We start from the raw sequence: 24,338 nt of genomic DNA on the forward strand, positions 1-24,338 counted from the left end.
AAACAGCAAGGAGTCACGATGGTGGAACAGCATGGAAGTTTTTTTTTTGCATCTCACATCCACGAAATACAGCCAAATCAACACAAATCAACCAAATCCTGATTTGAGGATCACACAACAATCTGCACAACCTGAACCACAGAATTCAGCAGGTATGCGGCGCGGAAAGGTAAAGTGAGGGAGAGAGAAGCTGAGGAGGGCAGGGAGCTCTTTTTTCTTGTGGAGAGAGGATGGAGATGGGGGGGAGGGGGGGATGTATGGGAAAAGTACATCCCCCGCCCCCCCCAAAAGCAGCTGGAGAGAAAGTGGAAAAGTGGAAACAGCTGCAGGGACCAAACAAAACAGGCAGAAAGGAGAAAGGCGAGGGTTTAAATTCCATTAAGACTCTATAAAGAGGGGGAGCACAGAGTCTGAAACTCCACAGCTCGTTACCTGGAGAAGCTCTGGTGGGAAGGGCGAATCCCCAGGAGGAGAGTGAAGTCCAGGGGTTCTCAAGCCACGGGCAGAGGCGGTTTCCCTGCTGGGAGGACATTTGGTAGAATCTGTAGCCACCCCAGCAGACCCCGGAGAACAACCACATTCGCTGCTTCTGGAACAGGACGTTAAGGGTGAAGCCTGGTGCCACATGCATGTTGGGATTTTCCATATCCCTGAAACGCTGCTACACGATGGCGTGAACCTTTTGTGGGGTGGGCTGGCACCCAGCCAGTCTCTGGGCATCGGCAGCAGCAGGGTCCCACAAACGTTCCTGGGTGCGGGCAGCACCTGGCCATTGCTCAGTGAGACCCTCCCCCAGAGGATCTGAGCGGGTCAAAGTCGTAGTCCCTCAGAAGTGAGGGGTTGGGAAACACAGCTGCATCCGAGAGGGAGCCACACTGTAGGAGGGACGTGCCGCCTTTAACCTGATGGCTTGGTCACGAACAATGTAAAAGCAGGGAGTGGACGGAAGCTGGAGACAAAGGACGGGTGTGCGACAGCTGATCGGAGAGAATGGAGTTTGGATAGTAGAGACTGGGCAACTGGGTGACGCCATTTTCACTCTTCCCGCGCATGCGCATACGGACCAACGAGGGCGGCAACAATCCACCCCAGTAAACTAAAGAGCGCCATCTAGTGGAGAATAGAGCCATTACACTAAGCCCCGCCCAACTGAGCCAACCTCGCTCTTCAGGAACACCTCAAGTTTCTCAGCCTGCTTAGTTTGCAGACTATAAAGCGCTTCAGAGTTTGACTTCTAGGGGAGAACGATGTAATTTCAATTCTATTTCAGTCTGTTTGCTGGTCCATCTATCACTTTTTTTTTTTCTTGAATACAGAAAGAGAAAAATTTTATTTTCATTTTCAATTTTTATTAAAATTATTTTTCTACTATATTTTTTACTTTTTTGTAAATTTTTCAAATTCTATTTTACTTCCATCATTTCATTTTATTCTACTTCATTGTATTTTTTCAAATTTTCAAATATTTTCCTCCCCCTAATCTATCAAGCTCCTTTCAACACCCAGACTAAAACACATCTAGGATCTAGCATCATTTATTTGACTTTTGTGTGTATGTGTGTTGTTTTTAATTTTTTAATTTTATTTTTTTTTACTTTAATTCCTTTTTTTCCTTCAAAATGATGAAACAAAGGAATTCACCCCAAAAGAAAGAGCAGGAAGAAACGACAGGCAGGAACTTAATCAACACAGATACAAGCAAGATGTCTGAACCAGAATTTAGAATCACAGTAAGAATACTTCTGGGGTCGAAAATAGATTAGAATCCCTTTCTGCAGAGATAAAAGAAGTAAAAGCTAGTCAGGATGAAATAAAAAATGCTATAGCTGAGCTGCAATCTCGAATGGATGCCACGGTGGCCACGGTGGCAAAGATGGATGAGGCAGAGCAGCCAATCAGCAATATAGAGGACAAACTACTGGAGAATAATGAAGCAGAAAAAAAGAGCAGACAAAGCAAAAGAGCACGGTTTAAGAATTAGGGAAATCAGTGACTGATTAAAAAGGAACAGCATCAGAATCATAAGGGTCCCAGAAGATGAAGACAGAGAAAAAGGGGTGGAAGGTTTATGTGAACAAATCATAGCAGAAAACTTTCCTAACCTGGGGAAAGACACAGACATCAAAATACAGGAAGCACAGAGGACTCCCATTAGATTCAACAAAAACCGACCATCAACAAGGCATATCATAGTCAAATTCACAAAATATTCTGGCAAGGAAAGACTCATGAAAGCAGCAAGAGAAAAAAAAAGTACGTAACCTACAAGGGAAGACAGATCAGGTTCAGAGCAGACCTATCCACAGAAACTTGGCAGGCCAGAAAGGGGTGGCAGGATAGATTCAATGTGCTGAATCAGAAAAATATTCAGCCAAGAATTCTTTATCCAGCAAGGCTGTCATTCTAAATAGAAGGTGACATAAAAGTTTCCCAAACAACAATTAAAGGAGTTCGTGACCACTAAACAAGCCCTCCAATAAATTTTAAGGGGGACTCTCTGAAGGGATAAAAGACAAGAAAAAAAAGACCAAAAGCAACAAGACTAGAAAGGACCAGAGAACACCACCAGAACCTCCAACTTACAAGCAACATAATTGCAATAAATTCAAATCTCTCAGTACTCACTCTAAATGGCAATGGATTAAATGCTCCAATCAAAAGACATGGGGTAACTGAATGGGTAAGAAAACATGATCCATAAATATGCTGTTTACAAGAGACCCACTTCAGACCTAAAGACACCTTCAGATTGAAAGTAAGGGGATGGAGAACCATCTATAGTGCTAATGGTAGACAAAAGAAAGCCAGAGTAGCCATACTTATATCAGACAATCTAGACTTTAAAATAAAGACTGTAACAAGAGATGAAGAAGGGCTTTATATCATAATTAAGGTGTCTATCCACCAAGAAGGCCTAACAATTGCAAACATTTACGTTCCAAATGTGGCAGCACCCAAATACATATAAATCAATCACAAACATAAAGAAACTCATTGATAATAATACCATAATAGTAGGGGACTTCAACACCCCACTTACAGCATGGACAGATCATCTAAAGAGAAAATCAACCAGGAAACAATGGCTTTGAATGACACACTGGACCAGACGGACTTAACAGATATATTCAGAACATTTCATCCTAAAGCGGCAGAATACACATTCTTCTCCAGTGCACATGGAAAGTTCTCCAGAATAGATCACATACTGGGACACAAATCAGCCCTCAACAAGTACAAAAAGAACGAGTTCATACTGTGCATATTTTCAGACCACAATGCTATGAAACTCAAAATCAACCACAAGAAAAAATTTGGAAAGGTAATAAATACTTGGAGACTAAAGACCATCCTACTAAATAATGAATGGGCCAACCAAGAAGTTAAAAGGAAATTAAAAAGTACATGGAAGCCAATGAAAATGATAACACCACAGCCCAAAACCTCTGGGTTGCAGCAAAGGCAGTCATAAGAAGGGAAGTATATAGCAATCCAGGCCTTCCAAAAGAAGGAAGAAAGGTCTCAGATACATGACCTAACCTTACACTTTAAAGAGCTGGAAAAAGAACAGCAAATAAAACCCCAAACGAGCAGAAGACAGGAAATAATAAAGATCAGAGCAGAAATCAATGCTATTGAAACCAAAAAAAACCCCAGCAGAACAGATCAATGAAACCAGAAGCTGGTTCTTTGAAATAATTAACCAAACTGATAAACCCCTAGCCAGTTTTATCAAAAAGTAAAGGACCCAAATAAATAAAATCAAGAATGAAAGAGGAGATCACAACCAACACAGCAAAAATACAAACAATAATAAGAGAATATTTAAATCAATTATACGCCAATAAAACGGGCAATCTGAAAGAAATGGACACATTCCTAGAAACATATACACTACCAAGGCTGAAACAGGAAGAAATAGAAAATTTGAACAGACCCATAACCAGTGAAGAAATTGAATTAGTAATCAAAAATCTCCCAAAAAACAAGAGTCCAGGGCCAGATGGCTTTCCAGGGGAATTCTACCAAACATTTAAAGAAGAGTTAACACCTATTCTCTTGAAGCTGTTTCAAAAAATAGAAATGGATAGAAAACTTCCCAACTCTTTCTATGAAGTCAGCATTACCTTGATTCCAAAACCAGACAAAGACCCCACTAAAAAGGAGAACTATAAACCAATTTTCCTGATGAACATGGATGCAAAAATCCTCAACAAGATATTATTAGCCAACTAGATCTAACAATACATTAAAAAAAATATTCACCACGACCAAGTGGGATTTATACCTGGGATGCAGGGCTGATTCAATATCCACAAAACAATGTGATTCATCACATCAGTAAAAGATAGGACAAGAAGCACACGATCTTCTCAACAGATGCAGAGAAAGCATTTGACAAAATACAGCATCCTTTCCTGATAAAATCCTCAAGAAAGGGATAGAAGGATCATATCTCAAGATCATAAAAGCCATATATGAAAGACCCAATGCTTATATCATCCTCAATGGGAAAAACTGAGAGCTTTCCCCTTAAGGTCAGAAACAAGACAGGGATGTCCACTCTCGCCACTATTATTCAACATAGTTTGGAAGTCTTAGCCTCAGGAATCAGACAACACAAAGAAATAAAAGGCATCCAAATCGGCCAGGAGTTCAAATTTTCACTCTTCGCAGATGATATGATACTCTATAGGGAAAACCCAAAAGACTCCACCAAAAACTGCTAGAACTGATCCATGTCAGCAAAGTTGCAGGATATAAAATCAATGCACAGAAATCAGTTGCATTCCCATATGCCAATAATGAAGCAACAGAAAGGGAAATCAAGGAATCAATCCCATTTACAATTGTACCAAAAACCATACAATAGCTAGGAATAAATCTAACCAAAGAGGTGAAAAATCTATACACAGAAAACTATAGAAAGCTTATGAAAGAAAACTGAACACACACACACACACACACACACACACACAAATGGAAAAATATTCCATGCTCCTGGATAGGAAGAATATTGTTTAGATGTCAATACTAACCAAGCAGTCTACATATTCAACGCAATCCCTATCAAAATAACACCAGCATTCTTCACAGAGCTAGAACAAACAATCCTAAAATGTGTATGGAACCAGAAAAGACCCCGAATAGCCAAAGCAATCTTGAAAAAGAAAACCAAAGCTGGAGGCATCACAATCCCGGACTTTAAGGTGTATTACAAAGTTGTAATCATCAAGACAGTATGGTACTGGTGTAAAAACAGACACTCAGATCAATGGAACAGAATAGAGAACCCAGAAATAGACCCACAAACGTATGGCCAACTCATCTTTGACAAAGCAGGAAAGAATATCCAATGGAATAAAGACAATCTCTTCAGCAAGTGGTGTGGGAAAACTGGACAGCGACATGCAGAAAAATGAACCTGGACCACTTTCTTACACCATACACAAAAATAAACTCAAAATGGATGAAAGACCTCAACGTAAGACAGGAAGCCATCAAAATCCCCGAGGAGAAAGCAGGCAAAAACCTCTTTGACCTTGGCCACAGCAACTTCTTACTCAACACGTCTCCGGAGGCAAGGGCAAAAATGAACTATGGGACCTCATCAAAATAAAAGCTTCTGCACAGCAAAGGAAACAATCAGAAAAACTAAAAGGCAACTGATGGAATGGGAGAAGATATTTGCAAATGACATATCAGACAAAGGGTTAGTATCCAAAATCTATAAAGAACTTATCAAACTCAACACCCAGAAAACAAATAATCCAGCGAAGAAATGGGCAAAAACATGAATAGACACTTCTCCAAGGAAAACATCCAGATGGCCGACACATTAAAAAATGCTCACCATCACTCATCACCAGGGAAATACAAATCAAAACCACAATGAGATGCCACTTCATACCTGTCAGAATGGCTAACATTAACAACTCAGACAACAACAGATGTTGGCGGGGATGCAGAGAAAGTGGATCTCTTTTGCACTGCTGGTGGGAATGCAAACCTGTGCAGCTACTCTGGAAAACAGAATGCAGGTTCCTCAAAAAATTAAAAATAGAACTACCCTGTGACCCAGTAATTGCACTACTAGGTATTTATCCAAGGGATACAGGTATACTGTTTCAAAGGGGCATATGCACCCCAATGTTTACAGCAGCACTATCAACAATAGCCAAAGTATGGAAAGAGCCCAAATGTCCATTGATGGATGAATGGATAAAGATGTGGTGTGTGTGTGTGTATGTGTGTGTTTATATACATACACACAATGGAGTATTACTCGGCAATCAAAAAGAATGAAATCTTGCCATTTGCAGCTATGTGGATGGAACTAGAGGGTATTATGCTAAGCAAAATTAGAGAAAGACAAATACCATATGACTTCACTCATATGAGGACTTTAAGATACAAAAGATGAACATAAATGAAGGGAAGAAAAAATAATATAAAAACAGGGAGGGGGACAAAACATGAGACTCTTAAATATGGAGAACAAACAGGGTTACTGGAGTGGTTGGGGGGGGGCGGTTAATGGGTAAGGGGCATTAAGGAATCTACTCCTGAAATCACTGTTGCACTATATGCTAACTTGGATGCAAGTTTAAAAAACAAATTAAATAAAAATAAATAAATAAAAGACAAAAAATGCACAGGGCTGAAAGTTAACAGAATACCTGTTCACCAGTGGTTTCAATAGATACAGGTTGACTTTTTTCATACAATCAAAAGTGTGGAGGGAGGTTTCTGGCATTATCAGCTACTCAGCTACATCACAAGGCTCTTTCTATCTTACCATTTTGCTACCCATCGCATACTGGTTTATCATCCTTGTGCCTATCCCTTCTGGTCACAAATTGGCTCTCATAACCCACATATATGTATGCTCAAGAAAAGAAGACAAGACAGAGAAAGCTGTACCAGTCCTCTTTTACCAAGAAAGCAAAAGCTTTCCCAGAAACTGCGCCAATATATTCTGCTTACGTCTCACTGGCCCAAAATGTTTCATCTGGTCTCTCTTACTTTCTCAGCGCCTATAGTAGAGGTAAGTGAAGAAGAAGGATTGAGAATGGATTTTTGTCAGCTACCTTACAATACCTGTCTCAGGACTGTAAAACCAAATTCTGGTTATCTGTTTGTTTACTAACCCAAGACTCTGAAATATGCTTTATTATTTAAAAAATCATCAATACAAATTTCCATATTCAGTCCAATGTTTTTGGTATCCATTTATGCTTCTACCCTGATACAGTACTTCCTTAATTATCCAAATAAATGGATTAACTTAGTTTTGTTTTTTGTTTTTTGCAGAAATCCAGAGAGAAAGAAGAGAGTTGGTAAGAAAAATTGTTACAACTACCACAAGGAGACCACCTAGTGCACCACGGGGCAACCCAGGCCCTAGAGAACCAAATAATGAAACCAGACCTAGTGTTCAAGAGGATTCAGAACCCTTCAATCCAGACAACCCTTACCATGTACGTACTGATGTTTTCGTGACATGCTCAGACAAATCCGTTGAACATAACATTGAAGTGGCGGTATGTCTACTTGAACTTTCAAATAAATGAGGGTAAGATTACACTGAAGCATGGTCTCTGTAGTGTGAGATCCAGATTGTTTGTAACCGTTACTCAAAGTTGTTTTCTGTGCTCTCCTTTTTTTGAGTCACAGGCAAATCCATAAAGACAAATTCATATCAGGAATTTGATTATTCAAAAAATGTTTCTAAGAATGTGCCCTAGAGACAACATCCAGAAAGAAAGTATTCTCTTTCCCCCTTCTTATCCACTTTATTCATCCATTCAACAGACATTTTTGAGAACTTGCTCTTTTCCAGGCCCTGTGCACACAGCCAGGAGATAACTTCTGCCCTCGGGAGCTCTCAGTCCAGGAGGGAGACAGACTCATACACAGATAAAACACCTTAGTCTGAAACACTGGGAACTGGTGTTTATAAGGATGAAACTAATGTCCTAAAAATTTCCAATCTTCAATAAAATATTATTTACCATTACTATACTCTGAAGGGAGTAAAAGTAGAGTAGTAAATTTTTGTAACTAATTTTTTAATTGAAAAAATACATGCATATATATATTTTTTTAAGTATAAAGGATATACAATGAAATATGTTTCTCTTCCACCTCAGACACCTTCCCCAGAGCAATGTATTAACAATAGCTATTTGCCCAATTTCTTTGTATAAGAAAGTGTACCACACACTTTTAACACAAAAGAGCATACAATACTTCTGTACCTTGCTTTCTTTCCAGTTACAATACAGTATTTTGGAGACTGGTCTGTATCTTCTACATACATCTACATCATTCATTTTATTACTTTTTATTATTTTTTAGAAGTTTTTATTTATTTTGAGAGAGAGAGAATGAGCAGGAGAGGGGCTGAGAGATAGGGAGACAGAGGATCCCAAGTGGGGCCCAACATGGGACTTGATCTTACCAATCATGAGATCATGACCTGAGCCAAAATTAAGAGTCAGACACTTAACCAACTGAGCCACCCATGTGCCCCAAATTCTTTTAATTTGGAAAAAAAAAAAATTTAGAGCAAGCAGGGAAAGGGGAAGAGGGAGGAAGACAGACAGAGAGAGAGAGAGAGAATCTTAAGCAAGCTCCACACTCAATGCAGAGCCCGGTGAGAGGCTCGATCCCATGACCCCAGGATCATGACCTGAGCTGGAATCAAGAGTTGGGTTATTCAGCCGAGCCAACCAGGCACCCCTTGCCTCATTCATTTAAATGGCTGCATCATAGTCCATTGTGTGGATGGATAGATGCACAGAAATTTAACTAGTTCTACTTTGATGGGCATGTAAATTATTTCCCTATCTTTTGTTCTTATACTCTTGATAGTATACAACCTTGTACATGTCCTATAGGCTTATGGGAAGGAGTAAATGAGGTAATGCAGGTGAAGTTCTTAGCACAGTGCTTGGCACTGTAGGCATGAACTTGCTCAACGTTAATTACTAGTCTTATTATGCCTCTTGTACACATGTGGGAATGTATTTTTAGCATAAATACTGATGTATGGGTTGACTGGGTCAAAGGAGATGAGAATTTTACTTTAATGGGAGGATGCCAAATTGTTTCCCAAGGAATTATGCCAGCTACATATCTTCACGTGGTAAAGAGAGGGACTAATTTATTTTCAAACTTTAAAAAAATCTTCACCAGTCTCTTGGCTGTAAAAATGTATCTTCTCATTGTTTTAGCTCGCCTGTCTTTAATTATGTGTAAGGTTGAGCATCTTTTCATAGACAGGCAATTAATTTGCATATTTTTCCTATCTAGCCTATTCAGTCCTTATTTTCTAGTCTATCATTTTAGATTAATAAATTTTAGAATTATTTAGAGCAAAATGTATTTTTTAAATAACCCATGGCCTATTGGAAAATTCAGGACACCATAGTACTTCATTCCCTGAAGCTCAAATAATAAAAAAGAAATAAAATCTGAATAGGCCAACAGAAAATTTAATATAGTTTATTCCCCAGGTGGCTGGGCTAGCTAAATCTGGTTCAGGCGATGAGGGCATCAGCCCCGTCACAGAAGGGCAGGATGTGACTCTGTCTGCCTTGCCTCCAGACTTGAGTGATCCAAATTCCTTGAAAACTCCAATTGTATCAGTTTTTTCCTTTTATCTCATGCTCAGGTTTAAGCAGAAACATCTCCCCATGACCTCAATCCTTCACAAGTTTCTTTAAGGAAATATCCTTGGAGAGGAAGTATCTTTGAGAGATCCTCCCAGCTTTTAAATCCTAACACACCTTTGTTCAACTATTAGATGAGGAAATGCCACAACCAACAGGCTTTTGACTCCCCTTGCCCTGGAAGAGTCAGCTACAATCAATTAATTAGGTGGTTTTCTTTTTGCAGTCCCTGATGAACCCAGTTCAAGAAATAAGAGAAACAAATGAGAAGAGCCTGAAGAATTAAAAAAAAAAAAAAAAAAAAAAAAAGGTTTAAGAGAGTAAGACAAATATTTTGGTGACAAAATTTGAACATAGGGTATATCAAATGGTGTTAAGGAATTGTTAATTTTGTTAGGTACGGTAATGGCAGTGTAGCTATGTAGGGAAAATATTGTTTTGGAGGTGCATTCTAATGTATTTATGGGTGAAATGTCATAATACCTTCAATTCTAAGGTCACTTCCAAATTTAAAATACTTCGGAAAAGAAAAAGCCAAGCAAATCTGACAAAAGGTTAACAGCTATGAAAACTAGATGATGTTTGGTACACAGTTTTCTCCACTTTCCAGTATATTTGATATACTGTAAAATAGTAAAAAGTATCCTCCCTTCCCCCCAAAAAAATTCAAGACTTTTTTGTATACCAGAAGAGGTGACAGGCTTGCTAGGTTCACTCAGCTCAAGCCTAACCTATGTTTGGTGCTGCATCTGCCCAAGTTCAGTGGAGACTTCAACTGAATCAAGAACATACATTAAGGGCTTTTTGGCAATGTAATTCAATACTATATTACACAATCTGTACCCCTAGAAATCCATGAACAGGAAAACCAGATACATAAATTTGGCAGAGGGCAAGTTGCTTCTAGTTCTGTGAGCTCTTCAGCAGTGAAAATGGGAACTCTGCAGGTGATTTTTACTCCATCCATGATTTTATGGAATTATAATAAAGGCACATAGAAATTAGAAAGTCAAGTTTAAGGTCTTGAATTTTTCCATATTTTATGGTGCCTTTTCCTGAGTGTTACAGACCCCTTATGTGGAAATGAAGGCAGAATCTAAAGACGTCAGCGTTTTCAGCTAGTGGAGTTAGAATAGCAATCTGTTGGCTTAGCAATTGATGCTCCAAGAGTGTGGAGGCCATCAGTACAAAATGGCACTAGTGTTCCACTAAAATTAGCAGTGGCAGAAATGCCACTCTTGAATCATGCTTTCCTTTTTGTTAGTCTATTTAAAACGAGGCACTACTAAGTTACGGTTCATTAAAGGTATGGAGAAACTTCATGACATTAAAAAAAAAAAAAATCAAAACCACCTTCCTGCCAGTGACAGATGGAGGTTGAGTTTTTAGAAGGAATTCTGAATTATCAGGTTAGAAGACTGAAAAACTTCTTAGGGAAAGTGATACTTATTTCTTGTACCAATGAAATATTCAGGATCTTATTTCAAAATAATGTGCATGCTATAGAATTCTCGTTATGAAGAAAACACAATTACCTTTTATTTCACAGCAGCAGGAAGGGGAAGGCATGACATTCGACCCTAGACTGGATCATGAAGGAATCTGCTGCATAGAATGTAGGCGGAGCTACACTCATTGCCAGAAGATCTGTGAGCCCCTGGGGGGCTACTATCCGTGGCCCTACAACTATCAAGGTTGCCGCTCCGCCTGCCGAGTTGTCATGCCATGCAGCTGGTGGGTGGCCCGCATCCTGGGCATGGTGTGAAATCACTCCATACAGTAGGTGCTGAAACATGAGAACTAACTCAAGAGACCACCAGAGTGTGAGGCATCTTGATGCTGAAGGGACCAAAAAGTATTTTATATTCAATTTGAATGATGTTATTCAAGACACTTTTAACAGAATCTCTCAATTGCTTCATAGAAAAACTTTATCCAGAATGTGCAAATGTACTGAAAGGGTAAAGTAAAAAATGCCGTAACAATTCTTTTATTACTTGTTTTTTATTTGCTTTGCATTCCCTATAAAGTCTGCTTATAAGACTAACTTCCCAAGCTACTTTGAAATAAACATGAAAAATCATTTACAATGTCAAAGATCTCAATTGTACACTTGTTCCTTTTAATCAAGTTGCTAAAATAATTAAGTTTTGGTTGTTATTTATGCAGAATTCCTCCCTTGTTTTTTTAAATTTATTATTTAGAGAGCAAGCAAGTGTGAGCAGGCAGTGGGGAGAGAGCAAGAGTGAGAATGAATCTCAAGGAGGCTCCACGCTCAGCATGGAACCCCCCACACGGGCCTTGACCCCATGACCCTGATCGTGGGATCATCACCTGAGCCAAAATCAGGAGTCAGACACTCATCCGATCGAGCCACCCAGGTGCCCTTCCTCCACTGTTCTTAATGTTTACTGTTCTTCCCAGTCTTGCAACTGTGCCCCAAAGTTCCCACATAAAAACACAAACAAAAAAGTAAGACAGGACTTATAATGTAATTTACTTGAGAGCAAACATTATAAAGTTCAAAGTGGCAGCTCACAGAAAATGTGTTATTTATAGTTTGTGCTGCTATTAATTAATAGGTGGGTGCCCTATGTTAGGAGACACCTCATACGAAAGAGCATTAGGATAAAGAAGGAAAATGAAGTCAAAGATAAATCAGACTTGTGGGGAAGGACTTTCACTGACATTCTGAAAAGCAGGTCTTCATACCCTTTTCAATCTGTTTTCAGTAAGTGGTCACTGCGCATGAAGCAGCAGAGTGATTTCTATCTTTGTAGTACAAATCAGGCTCTTGATGTAGTCCAATTACCAATAAGCTACTCTCATAGTAATAGGACTCACAGTACTGCTTGGCAGATCTGGCTGAGAGGAATGGCTTATTTATTTAAAATGACATAAAGTCTCTCAGGATCAAGGACTGTCTTTACAAACTGAAATACTAGATCAGAAAAATGAACAGGTATCTCATATTTTTGACATTTGAGTTCTGAATCCCAGTTTGAAAAATAGAGAGCTTTCTCAAGGAAAATAAGTTTTCCAAAACAATATAAGGATTCAGAGATGACAAAAACATCCTCATACCATGATCTCACCACAGTCCCATATTCTAAATAAACCTTATTACTGTACATCTGATGTTTGCCAGTTTAAGTTGGTAAAGGTTTACAGTCTCTTAAACCTAGTTATCAGATGAATGCTCATATACCTGCATCTAATGAAATATACAGCAAGTTAGGTCTCTGCAGGAGAAAGATATGAAGTAAAGACACACACTCAACTGTAGGTAATGATCAAACAGTTCTCAGGCAGCAGCTACTTCTGGCACAGATAGGAATTTTACATGTTTAGTCTTTCAAGTGGTTGTTACCCTATTAACTAAGTAAATATGTGTCAATGGTTCTGCCTACCATCTCCAACCTCACTGTCCAGCAACCTGTACTTGGTTCTACAACTAAATTAAAAAAGGAAAACAAAATCAAAAAAACAAAAAGACTCTGTGATCCCAGCCCGGAAGAGCTTGTGGTCTTATGAGAGACAGATAATCAGGACTCCATACACGAAAGGCCTTGACAAAGATTGGGAGAACTGGGCTTCTTGGAGGAAGAAAATACCTTTGTGAGGTCTTCAAGGATGAGCAGGAATTAGCAAGGTAAAGAAGACAGAGGAAGGGCATTCTTCTGGGCAGAGGGAGGAGTTCAGTAAAGTCAGAGGTGTGACGATGCATGAGACAATCAGAAGAATTGAGCATTTGGGTTGATGCAGAACATATTAAGATGGATGTGTAGACAGAAGACTGCTTATATTACATGTTACCTTGGAATTTATTGGGTGGATAAGGAATAGGAAACCAATGAAAGGCTGCGGGCAAGAAGGGAGCTGGTTAAGTTTCCATTTTTAGATAGATCAACCTTGGTACCTTTCCTTGAGAGAACTGAGCAAGTGACAAACTCTGTGAGGAGAAAGGCATGTCACAGGGAAGGCAGGCTGTCTCTTGAAAAGGTGCTCCCTTTCCAAAGTACCATAATTAAATGAAAATATAAGAAGTAAATAAACTACTTCATAATTGATAATGGAGTTATATTATGTTATGAAAAGTCACTAAATACCCACGGAAGTCTACTTAATAGGGGGGAAAATAGTGATGTTTTGAGGGCAGGGCAGAGATTCAAGGTTGGATTAAGAGTAGACATGACAGACTCAAATTATGTTCAAGGAAGAAAACTAAAGGTCTACTCTACTCTGAAAGAGAAGAATCAAGTGTACAAAGGAAGAACATTTAGTCAAAGAAGACCCTGCAGAATATAAACTTCTCACAAATTGGTACTAATTCCCAGATTACCTTTAACCAGGCCAGTCTAAAAGGTGGAAATGTAGTCCAGTTTGCTATGATGCATCTTGACTCCCTGTGTACACTGCGTGTGTGTATATATATTTTACTATTTTATAGGTACTTATCTAATTCTCAGCCATGCTGTAAACCAATCCTATGGACATCACAGGTTAATTTTCAAGGTCCTCATCTGACTGACACTGGAAGGGCTATTATAGCCTTAGATGTGATAGTTGCTGCTGCATAAGCACAAAGAAAATGAAGACATGGCCATGCTGGATTCCAGTAGGTTCTTTTTATGTTACATTAACGTATCAAACTAAAATATGCCAACATACGGCTACTGCCATTTTAAAAACTTGTTAACCTCATCTTTATACCTCCCCCTTCCACCCCCACCCCCTCAAATAATTGACACTAGAAAAGTAAATACATTCAGAATAATCACTTAACCCACTCAAAACAGTTTATTTCTTACACCAGATTTTATTGCACTCTGAAATACAAGCTACATTCTTACAAAATAGAAATTCCTCGTGTGTGGGGGACAAATTTTTCTGCATAAGCTAAATAATGCTGATTTGTTTGATGAACATTTATTTTATAGAAAGGGTCACAATCTTTTTTAGAGTTAACTGACTTATTGAGGGGTAAGAGGGAGTTGACAAAAATCTACATGCACCGATCGTCCTAGCAGCATATCTGGAACATAAAGGTGTAAACTTGAGTCAATGATGCAAACGTCAGCAAAAACATGTTACAGGCACAGTGAGTTCTGGTGTTTATAAAAGGAAGGTGAACTCCTTTTAAAGGGCTTTTGTACATATATGCATGCTTATCTACCATATGCATATACAGGTTTCACTTTGAAAAAGCCCATGAGAGTATGTAGAATCAAATTTACAAACAGGTTAAGTTAGTGTTGCCTGACTTTCAACAATAAAAGGACTTACTACAGATTTTATTTAAACTGTTTACATTCAAAATAATCAATTCACATATAGTTTTTAGGTATTTACCCTGTAAAGGTAAGTACATCTATATATACATTTATTGCATGTATAACCTACACCTAGCGAATAGTTGATATTAGGCTCACTGAACCTTTTCCATGTCTTAATAGTTTTAAAATATAAAATATATAGGAGTCAGTCGTCATTAGGGTATATGTTATCATCAGATAGATAATGGGACCGGAAATAGTATAAGTTATAACTAAGTCCTTACATTAAAATACCAAGTTATTAAAAAAAACATTTAAGTTCCTTGTATAGGCTTAGTAATAACGCCACAGTTGTTCTGTGTCATAGTCCTGTTGTCTCTGTGCCTACTCCTTTACAAAAATTCTCTTCCCATCAAATTCCTGCAATTAGAATGCTAGAAAGTTCAACCTCTTTTTTTCTCGTCTATAGACAGGCTACAAAAATTTTAGTAGCAATGCTTGAAAGAAATAACCCCTAAATACTTTTTTAAAGCTAGTATTGGATTTGCAAATTTACTTGCAATTACTTAAAAAAACAAACATGATATTGGTGGCTTCCTGTCCTTCAGACTTCCAAGGTGTGGATTATTTCCTTGCAAAAAATTCTCTTCCCAACTGTTATATTCCATTAACCGAGACTATTATACACTTCATGTAATGAATTAGCTTTCTACTGACATAGCCAAAGACTTGGAATAAACTAGTCAAGCATGAACTTTTAGCAGAACATAATGCTTTTAAAAGCAAGTGGTTTCTTTTCAATTAAAACCATATTCCTGCCTGTTAGTTACGGGGTTAACTATACAACTACACAGTAAAAAAGATCTCCACAGGCTATACCCTAACACACATTCTACTCAACCTACTCAGCCAGCCCAGTAATTTTTAATATTCATTTAGCACCTATGCATAATCAGACAGGCAGCATCTGAGAACATTCCAGTTGCTAAAGAAGAAATAGTGCTTCATTATACACTAGTACTATGCCAGGGCTCTCCATGAATACTGAGCATTCTAATATTCTCTGTTTCAGTTTTAGTAGTATCTCAGCAGTGATAAGCTAGCATCTTGTCCAAATAGTCTAAATTTGTTTCAGTTTGAAACACATTTTCTTTCATCATGTGCAGTGACACACAGTTATATAGATTCCATTAGTTTACCATAATGACCCTAAGGTTCTAATGACAGAGGAACAAAAATGATCACTGAGCTTCTCTCCTGTGCCTTTACATCCATGTAAGAGGGAAAAAATTCTTCAAAGGAACAACCCAAGTAGCTTTTTATTCTTTTCTGAAACTTATAGGAAATAAGGCATTAGAGATTAGTGTTAACATCACTTCTTTAGTTTCTCCTTTACCCCTTGAAATCGGTGTTTTTTTTAAAGGCAGTGCCCCAGGTCACACACTTCAGAATCACCAGGTCATTAAAAACAGATTTTCCCAGCCCTATTCCAAACCTACTGATCCAAAATCTCAGGAGGGTAGCCGAGAAAGCCTACATATGAAAAAACAAGCCTCCCAGGTGAGGCTTATTCAACATTAAGTTTGAGAACCACTACCCAATATATTATACAGAATATCTGACTAATGCTCTAATTTTTAGTTGCCTGATATTTGGGGTCAGTACATGTTAGGGAAAATAAAGTTTTAGGTGAGTTAGAATCTGATTCTTTCACCAACTATGTATGGGAGTTTATGTTCAAGAAAGGTTATGAAGAAAACAGTATTATGAGTGTACTCTAGAAAAAATGCACCTGTAAAACCAAAAATTTGGACTAGATAGCATTTAAGATTCATTCTAGCTCTAAAATTCTGATTTTATTTTTGTTTTGTCTCCTCATATTGACAGGGGAGTAAAATGCAAATACATGTTTTAAGGGAGTAATAGGTACCAAAGCTATTTCTAGTCTTGGCAGATGGGCCATAAAAACATGCCCTGCTGATATGATTTTTACAATTCTATTAAACATAAAACCCCATATCACACTTATTCTTAAGTCCCTGTTCACAACCAGTCATTCTATTTAATTCAATTTTGACTCCGTATCTCTTCTGCTATAAACTGTACTTATATTCCAGACAAGAAATAGCTTTGCTAAACAAAGACTACACTAAAATGTGATACTGCTGTAATTTAATGTGTGAGGAGGAAAGGGCAGACGTAAGGCGAGAACTGAGACTGAGGGCTTCCCATTTACCCATGAAGTCCTGTACCAGAAATGAAATTCATTCACCTCAATACTTTCAGGTATTCAGAATAAAACTCCACAACAATCCGTATTAGATTTATAAAGTAAATTTGACTTGACTGTATATATATTTGATAAAAATTAGAAAATTTTCAAAAAGACTGACAACTGATTGAATTTTGAGTGAGGACAACAGGGTTTTATATTCAGCTACAACAAGCTCTAGCCTGGCAACCATGATCTCATCTGTATTCCCTGAAGGCCCTACATGATCCAGACTCCCCTACTCTATCTCAAATCTGTCCTCTTCAAACATTTAGTTTTCTTCCTTAGCACTAACATCATTTAACATACACTTTGATTATTTCTCTCATGAGCTAATATCTATAAAGGCAGGCAGTTTTGGGTTGCTCACCAGTGTATTCCTAGTATTTAAAACAGTGTCTGGCACATACTTAGCACTCAATAAATGAATGAATGGGTGTATCATGAATTATGTATTTTTCACTCACCTATATTTTTCTAATATCTATATTAAAGTGAAAACTCAAAAAAAAAAAAGTACACAGCTTTTGGCAGAAAGACCTCAAGGATGTTCACACTGTTAAAAAAATAAAGTATGCAACCCTCACCAAAGAGGATCATGTGGTATTCAAAATCTCAAAACTTCTTGGAGGTTTTTAAAAAAAGGTACTAGTAAGTAGTTCAAATTTTTGCATCCAGAGATTGGTATGATTATTATTTTTAGAAATTGGTATGCTTATAAACGAAAATGCTGGACTCACCCACTCTTGGTTTCCAAACCTTTCCATATGTCCAAACCAATTCCATTCCTGGCTTTTTAAATCTCTGGCCTCTTTCACTCTCCCCAAGTTCCCTGGGCTCAAGAATTCTTCTGGAAGAATCACTATGCTAGTTAGAAAGCAAACTTCAGTCCCTTCTTTATGAAAACACACACATTTTGGTTTTAAAACAATTAGGACAAAAGAAAGAAATCTGAAAATTAAGTAACAGAACAAAAAAAACACTTGGATATCACAATGGTTTTGATTACTTATATAACTGCTATTCCCTCTAGTAATGTAGATAAATTAAGAACAAATCAGATTTAGCTCTCAAGGCCGTGGGTTAGAACCTGCTTAAAAATTACTATTCTATCTCTACTGATGAATAAATGAACAATTTCAGGGGCACGATAGAAAAAACAAAGTAAACTTTAAAAAAACTAGTTTGGGAAAAGTAACCCAACTCTTCCAATACTTGAATATCTATGTGAAAGGCACAGAGCTCTGCATAAAAAATCCAAAGCTAAGTAATCAACACTGTAACTGAGAAGGACCCACAAGGTAAAAAAGAGAACTGCAGCTAAGCCTACACCCAGTGAAACTGTAAGAGGAGTCATAAGAGGCCTGAACAAGGCACTTCCACATCACAGCTGGAGTGGCAAGGAATTCCTGTAGAGGACATGAAATGGAGAGGTTCATTAAGAGTCCCAATATTCTCAATGGGCTCACTTAAAGAATACACGGAAGCAAATAAGGACATTCTATGCAGCAGTAAGCCCACAAGCAAATGCAACCATCATCAAACAAATTCTGTGGGCCTATTCCCTACATACCAGGTACTGCAGATACAAAGTTGGAAGCTACCACCCACATCCCCTAACCCAAGCAACTGTCACATGGGGGATGAAATGGGTCATTTGTAGCCACTTGATAAAGAAAGAACAGAGCTGATTCAAACATAACTGTGAGACAGTCGAATGGAGCAAGACTGAGGCCTATATAAAGAAGCCAAATAAACCCATGCATGATTACTGCAGCCAATTCCAAACTGTTTTTAGAGAAAATTCTAGTCTTCCTTTAAGTGCTGAATTCATCTGGGTAGCCTTTAATTCTGTTCATTAATGGACTGAACCAGGATCTTCCTCTTCTAGTTAAAAGGACCAGGATGATGGAATGGGAAACTATGTCCACTCCAGATTTAGTTAATTTAGTAAGCCAGCTCCCTTGCACCCTGGATCATTCAACTAAAAGGAACACCACTAAAATCCCTGACTTTCAGCTCCAACAAATGGAGGCCCCTAAACAAACAAAACAAACCCACAACTCCTGGTCTCTGCCATTATTGTAAAAAGCCAGGACACTGGAAGAAAGACTGTTGCAGATTTAAGGGCTCCAGGCACCTTCAACTCTCTAACCATCCTTTCCAGTGCCCTGCCAATCCCTAATGTCAGAACTGCAAGGAACGATAGACGTTTTTCCCAATCCTTCCCTTTAATCGGCTCAGAGAAACCACTCTCCAGATTGGGAACGAATGCCTCTCTATCCTAATGGACACTGAAGTTACACTCAGTGCTCAACCCCACCGTTATTAAACAGCGCCTGCTGTAGAGTATTAAAACAATTAAAATAGTATGGGTCTCCAATAAAACTCAACAGGTTCCTAGCTCTAAACCTGTTCTCTTTTGGTTAGGCCAAGAGATATCTACCCTTTTCCCTGTAGCTCTTTCATCCCTATTGACTGGACGGATATTTCTTGGAAAAATATGTTGGAATTTCTTTCTCCTGAAAGGGGAAAATAATTCTAGAATTTGAAAACAGCAACCAAAATAGCCAAATAAGTGAACTGAATGATCTTCAATATGTTTTATTTGTTCTGTCTCTGATGGCACTAGAGCTAATTACAAGGACATTGATCATTTGTCTCTATTGAACCAGCTACCACTCTTCTTATGGGCAGAACTTTGAACTGTTATTGGCAGAATCCACAGTGTACCTCCTATTAAGATACAACAAGATCTCTCAAAGCCTCTCCCTAGAATTAATCAATACCCTACAAATGAGGAGGCCCTTCTGGGCATTAAGCCCACAACGGAAGACTATAAGGCCTAAGACCTCCTTATCCCCTGTACCAGTCCCTGCAACAGCCCTAACTTTACCAGATAAAAAGAAACAAACAAAATGAAAAACAAAACAGCTACAGACCTCCCAAGTCATAAACAGCATTGTCATCTTTCACGGCTCCGATGTTCCCAATCTCCATACTTTGTTGGCCTCTATCCCTACTGAAAGCAAATTTTTCACCATGGTTGCTCTATATATATAGAGTGTCTTCCTTAGTATTCCAGTGGATAAGGCAAGACACTATCTCTTTGCCTTCACTTGGGAAGGACAATACACCTGGACTGGACTGCCCCGAAGTGCTACTGTAAATCCTTCATACTTTTCACAAATCTTTTTTTTTTTTTTTTTCAATGTTTATTTTATTTTTTTTGGGACAGAGAGAGACAGAGCATGAACGGGGGAGGGGCAGAGAGAGAGGGAGACACAGAGTCGGAAACAGGCTCCAGGCTCCGAGCCATCAGCCCAGAGCCCGACGCGGGGCTCGAACTCACGGATCGCGAGATCGTGACCTGGCTGAAGTCGGACGCTCAACCGACTGCGCCACCCAGGCGCCCCTAACTTTTCACAAATCTTAAAAGCGGATCTAGATCATATAAAATTTCCTAGAAGTTCTATTCTGTTACAATATGGAGATGACTTGCTTCCCTGCTCCTTTTTCAAGCCTCTTCACAAGAAGACAGCATCCACCTATTAAAACTTTTAGCCTTACAGGGACATAAAGCATCCAAGGAAAAATTGCAGTTCGTTCAAACTCAGTTTGCTATTTAGAGCACCTAATTTTGGCACAAGGTTTATGTTTCAATCTAAACAGGCATCATGGCATCCTGAACTTTTCAAAAAGCACATCTAAGCATCAATTAACAAGGTTCTCTTCGGCTGCCTCATTATTAAAATTCTATTCCAAGCTTCTCATTTTTTGAGAGAAAGCACACACGTGAGCAGGGGAAGAGTAGACAAGAAGGGAAAGAGAAACCTTACGTTGGTTCCACACCCAGCCTAGAGCCCAACGCAAGGCACGATCTCATGACTGGGAGATCATGACCTGAGCTGAAATCAAGAGTTGGACGCACAACCAATGGAGCCACCCACGTGCCCCCTCAAACTCTTCTCCTATGGCCCAATCTCTGTATGCTTACTAAAAATCAGCAAACCTGAAACCCTGTTATTTACTAAGATCAAGACAACTTAGTCTTTAAAGTCTTAAATGAAAATCGAATAAATCCCCCTGGTCTTGAACATCTCAATTATCAACTTCCCATTTTCCTTTGTGTGTAATGAAAAAGAGAAGAATGCCCTTGGGGTACTCACTCCCAAACCTGGGAACCATCATTGGCCCATAGGGTATTATAGCCAACATCTAGACTCTGTGGCACAAGAGCACTCCCCACCCTCTGCCTCAGAGCCATTCCTGCCACTGTTCTTTGAGACAAGGTGCCTGAAGAAATAACCATGGGAATCCCTTCTAACTCATACCTTATTCAGTAGAAATCTTTCTAAACTCGCATCATATTCAACTCCTGTCAGTTATTTGCCTCACCTCCTATGAAATCCTCTTGCTAACCAATCCTCATATAGTACTGCCCCTTACCCATGGTTTCACTTCCAGTAGAACTGAAGTTGATTTAAAGAGACAAGATACTATCCAAAGCCAAGTCTTCTACTGCAATGAAACTGGGCTCTTCTGAAAGAAGATATCCAATAAAACCTACATGAATAAAAGTGCAAAGGAAGCACCACAGCATAACACATGTTACAATAATGCAGGGCATATGATAAATAAAGCCTGGTATAGTGTACAGAGCAAAGAATCCAAGTGCTTGCAAAAACAAAAAGAAATGATCTGCCTGCATTCTGGTAACATAATCAGAAAGCATGGGTGATACTCATCTTGTTTATGGGAAAGTTCCACCAATGCTTCATCTCCAAAGTGAAAAAATATTCAAGAGTAAGGGTTGAAATTTAAAGTCCTGTTAGTAACAGACAATGCACTTAACTATCCTGAGTCTGTTTGTTATGAACAAGAAAATGTTGGGGTTGTAGTCTTATAACCTCACTGCTTCAGCCTCTTGACCAGGGCATCATTAGGTTTGTCAAGGTGACATACATGTGCCTTGTATTTGATCACATTCAATCGGCAATTGATACAGACACTAATCTGGACAAAATGCAGTGCTGGAAGTCATTCGCTACTACTGATGTAATAACATTCATCAAAGCTGCAATGAATGAATTAAAACGAGAATCTGTACATGACTGCTGGAAGAACTTAGAGAGTGAAGACATGAATTTTAAAGGCTTCCCAGGGACTGATGGAGAAGAAATTCTTCACACAGCAAGATAAGTTAGTGGATATGGACTGGCCAAGCTTTTTGATGAGTAAATTGAAGAATATACTGAAGAACACCTAAAGTGTTAACAAGTGAGGAACTGAAAGAACTTGAGTCATTTACAAAGGAAGAAGATGAAAAAGAAACAAACAAAATAAAGCAGAACCAGCAAAGTGGACATTAGCAAAATTTGCGAAAGTGTTTTGAACCGCACAGACATTAAGGGGCAAAATTGTGGAATATGATCCTCAAATGGAACACAGGATTAAAGTCACCTATATAATCCCTGAAGGATTACAACCTCTGCAGCAACACTCTGTTAAAAACAAAGAGACAACAAATTCCAATTACCATGTTTTTCCAAAGTTTTAGGGAAAAAAAACCTTCAACATTCAAGGATCCCCAATTATTGACACTGTCATGGGCTTAAATGATCCAGGATCACCTGAAGCAGAAGATTATCCTTCTGGATTTGTCAGAAAGTCTGCCACAAGGTCAACAGTGCCTAACACTGTCACAATACCTACATCACTCACTTCATCTCATCACACAGGCATCATAACATCTCGTCTCACATTATCACAAGAAGTAGTACAGTATACAGTACAGATATCGTGAAAGAGAAAAAACAATCATGTAACATTTATTACAGTATAGCATTGTAAGTATTATTATTGCCATTAGCATTATATATTTCAACTTTATCACAGGTATGTATACATAGAAAAAACATAGTATAGATAGCCTTCAGTACTATCTGCTGTTTCAGGCAACCACTGGTGGTCCTGGAAACTATCCCATGTAGATAAGGGATTGGGGGGGGGGGGCAGGAAGCAACTACTATATAAATCTTTCTCACTGTAACAACCTTAATACTTCTAACTCTTCTCCCCTCTACTGATAAACTTCTCATGACTGCTTACTATGAATGGACTCCCTCCATGATGACTTATAGCAAAATCCTTTAGATAACGCTGACTTCCAGGGTTTACTGATGGTTCTAATTTAAAAGTGAAAATGGTAAATACTGTGCCGGCTATGTATTTCCAACTTCCTTGAAGTTATTGAGGTGGCACTTTTACCTTTGGCTACCTGAGCCCAATAGGCTAAACTGTATGGTCTTACTCAGGCCTGCATTTTAGCTGTGGAAAAACTGCAAATATAAGTAGACCTCGTTTTACTGCACTTCACAGATACTAGAGGGTTTGTGGCAAGCCGGCATCCAGTAGTAAGTCTATAGGTTCCAGTATTTTTCCAACAGCATTTGTTCATTTTGTGTCTCTGTGTCACATTTTGGAAATTCCCACAATATTTCAAACTTTTACATTACTACTGTACTTGTTACGATGATGTGTGACCAGTTACCTTTAATATTACTAGTATAGTTTTGGGGTGCCACAGACCACACCCAAGTAAGACAGCAAACTTAACTGCTAACTGCATATTCTGACTGCTCCACTGGCCACTCCCCCAAACTCTTTTCCTTCAGGCCTCCCTATTCCCTGAGATGCAACAACACTGAAATTAGACCAATGGTCTCTAAATGTTCAGGTGAAAGAAAGAGTCACATATCTTACTTTAAATAAAAAGCTAGAAATTATTAAGCCTAGTAAGAAAGGCATGTTAAAAGCCAAGACAGGCTGAAAGTTAGACTTGTGCCAGTCAACCAAGTTGTGAATACGAATGAAAAGTTCTTGAAGGAAATTAAAAGTGCTATTCCAGTGAACACGTAAATGATGAGAAAGTAAAACAGCCTTACTAATGATGTAAAAAGAATTTAAGTGATCTGGATAGATGATCAAACCTGCCACAACATTCCCTTAAGCTAAAGCCTAATCCAGAGCAAGACCCTAACTCTCTTGAATTCTATGAATGCTGAGGGTGAGGAAACTGAAGAAAAGTTCAGAGGCCGGTTCAGGAGATTT

General features: G+C 38.6%; 1 protein-coding gene across 3 annotated transcripts in view; it reads left to right on the forward strand.

Moving 5' to 3' along the window:
- The window catches only part of CNMD (chondromodulin), a 33,177-nt gene extending 21,403 nt beyond the window's left edge, over positions 1-11,774 (forward strand). The window contains exons 6-7 of one of the 3 annotated variants that reach the window (XM_025924516.2): positions 7,315-7,481; positions 11,230-11,774. In XM_025924516.2, the coding sequence (XP_025780301.2) occupies positions 7,315-7,481; positions 11,230-11,442 (380 nt within the window). In that variant the 3' untranslated portion in view covers positions 11,443-11,774. Of the gene's footprint in view, positions 1-7,314; positions 7,482-9,903; positions 9,987-11,226 lie in introns of those variants that run through there. The other 2 variants (XM_086711086.1, XM_025924515.2) reach the window with 2 other exon arrangements.
- Positions 11,775-24,338: the final 12,564 nt, after the last annotated feature.

The sequence above is a fragment of the Puma concolor genome, chromosome A1 (genome assembly GCF_028749965.1).
Source record: "Puma concolor isolate L17-30 chromosome A1, mPumCon1.1.hap2, whole genome shotgun sequence".
Classification (NCBI taxonomy): Eukaryota; Metazoa; Chordata; class Mammalia; order Carnivora; family Felidae; genus Puma; species Puma concolor.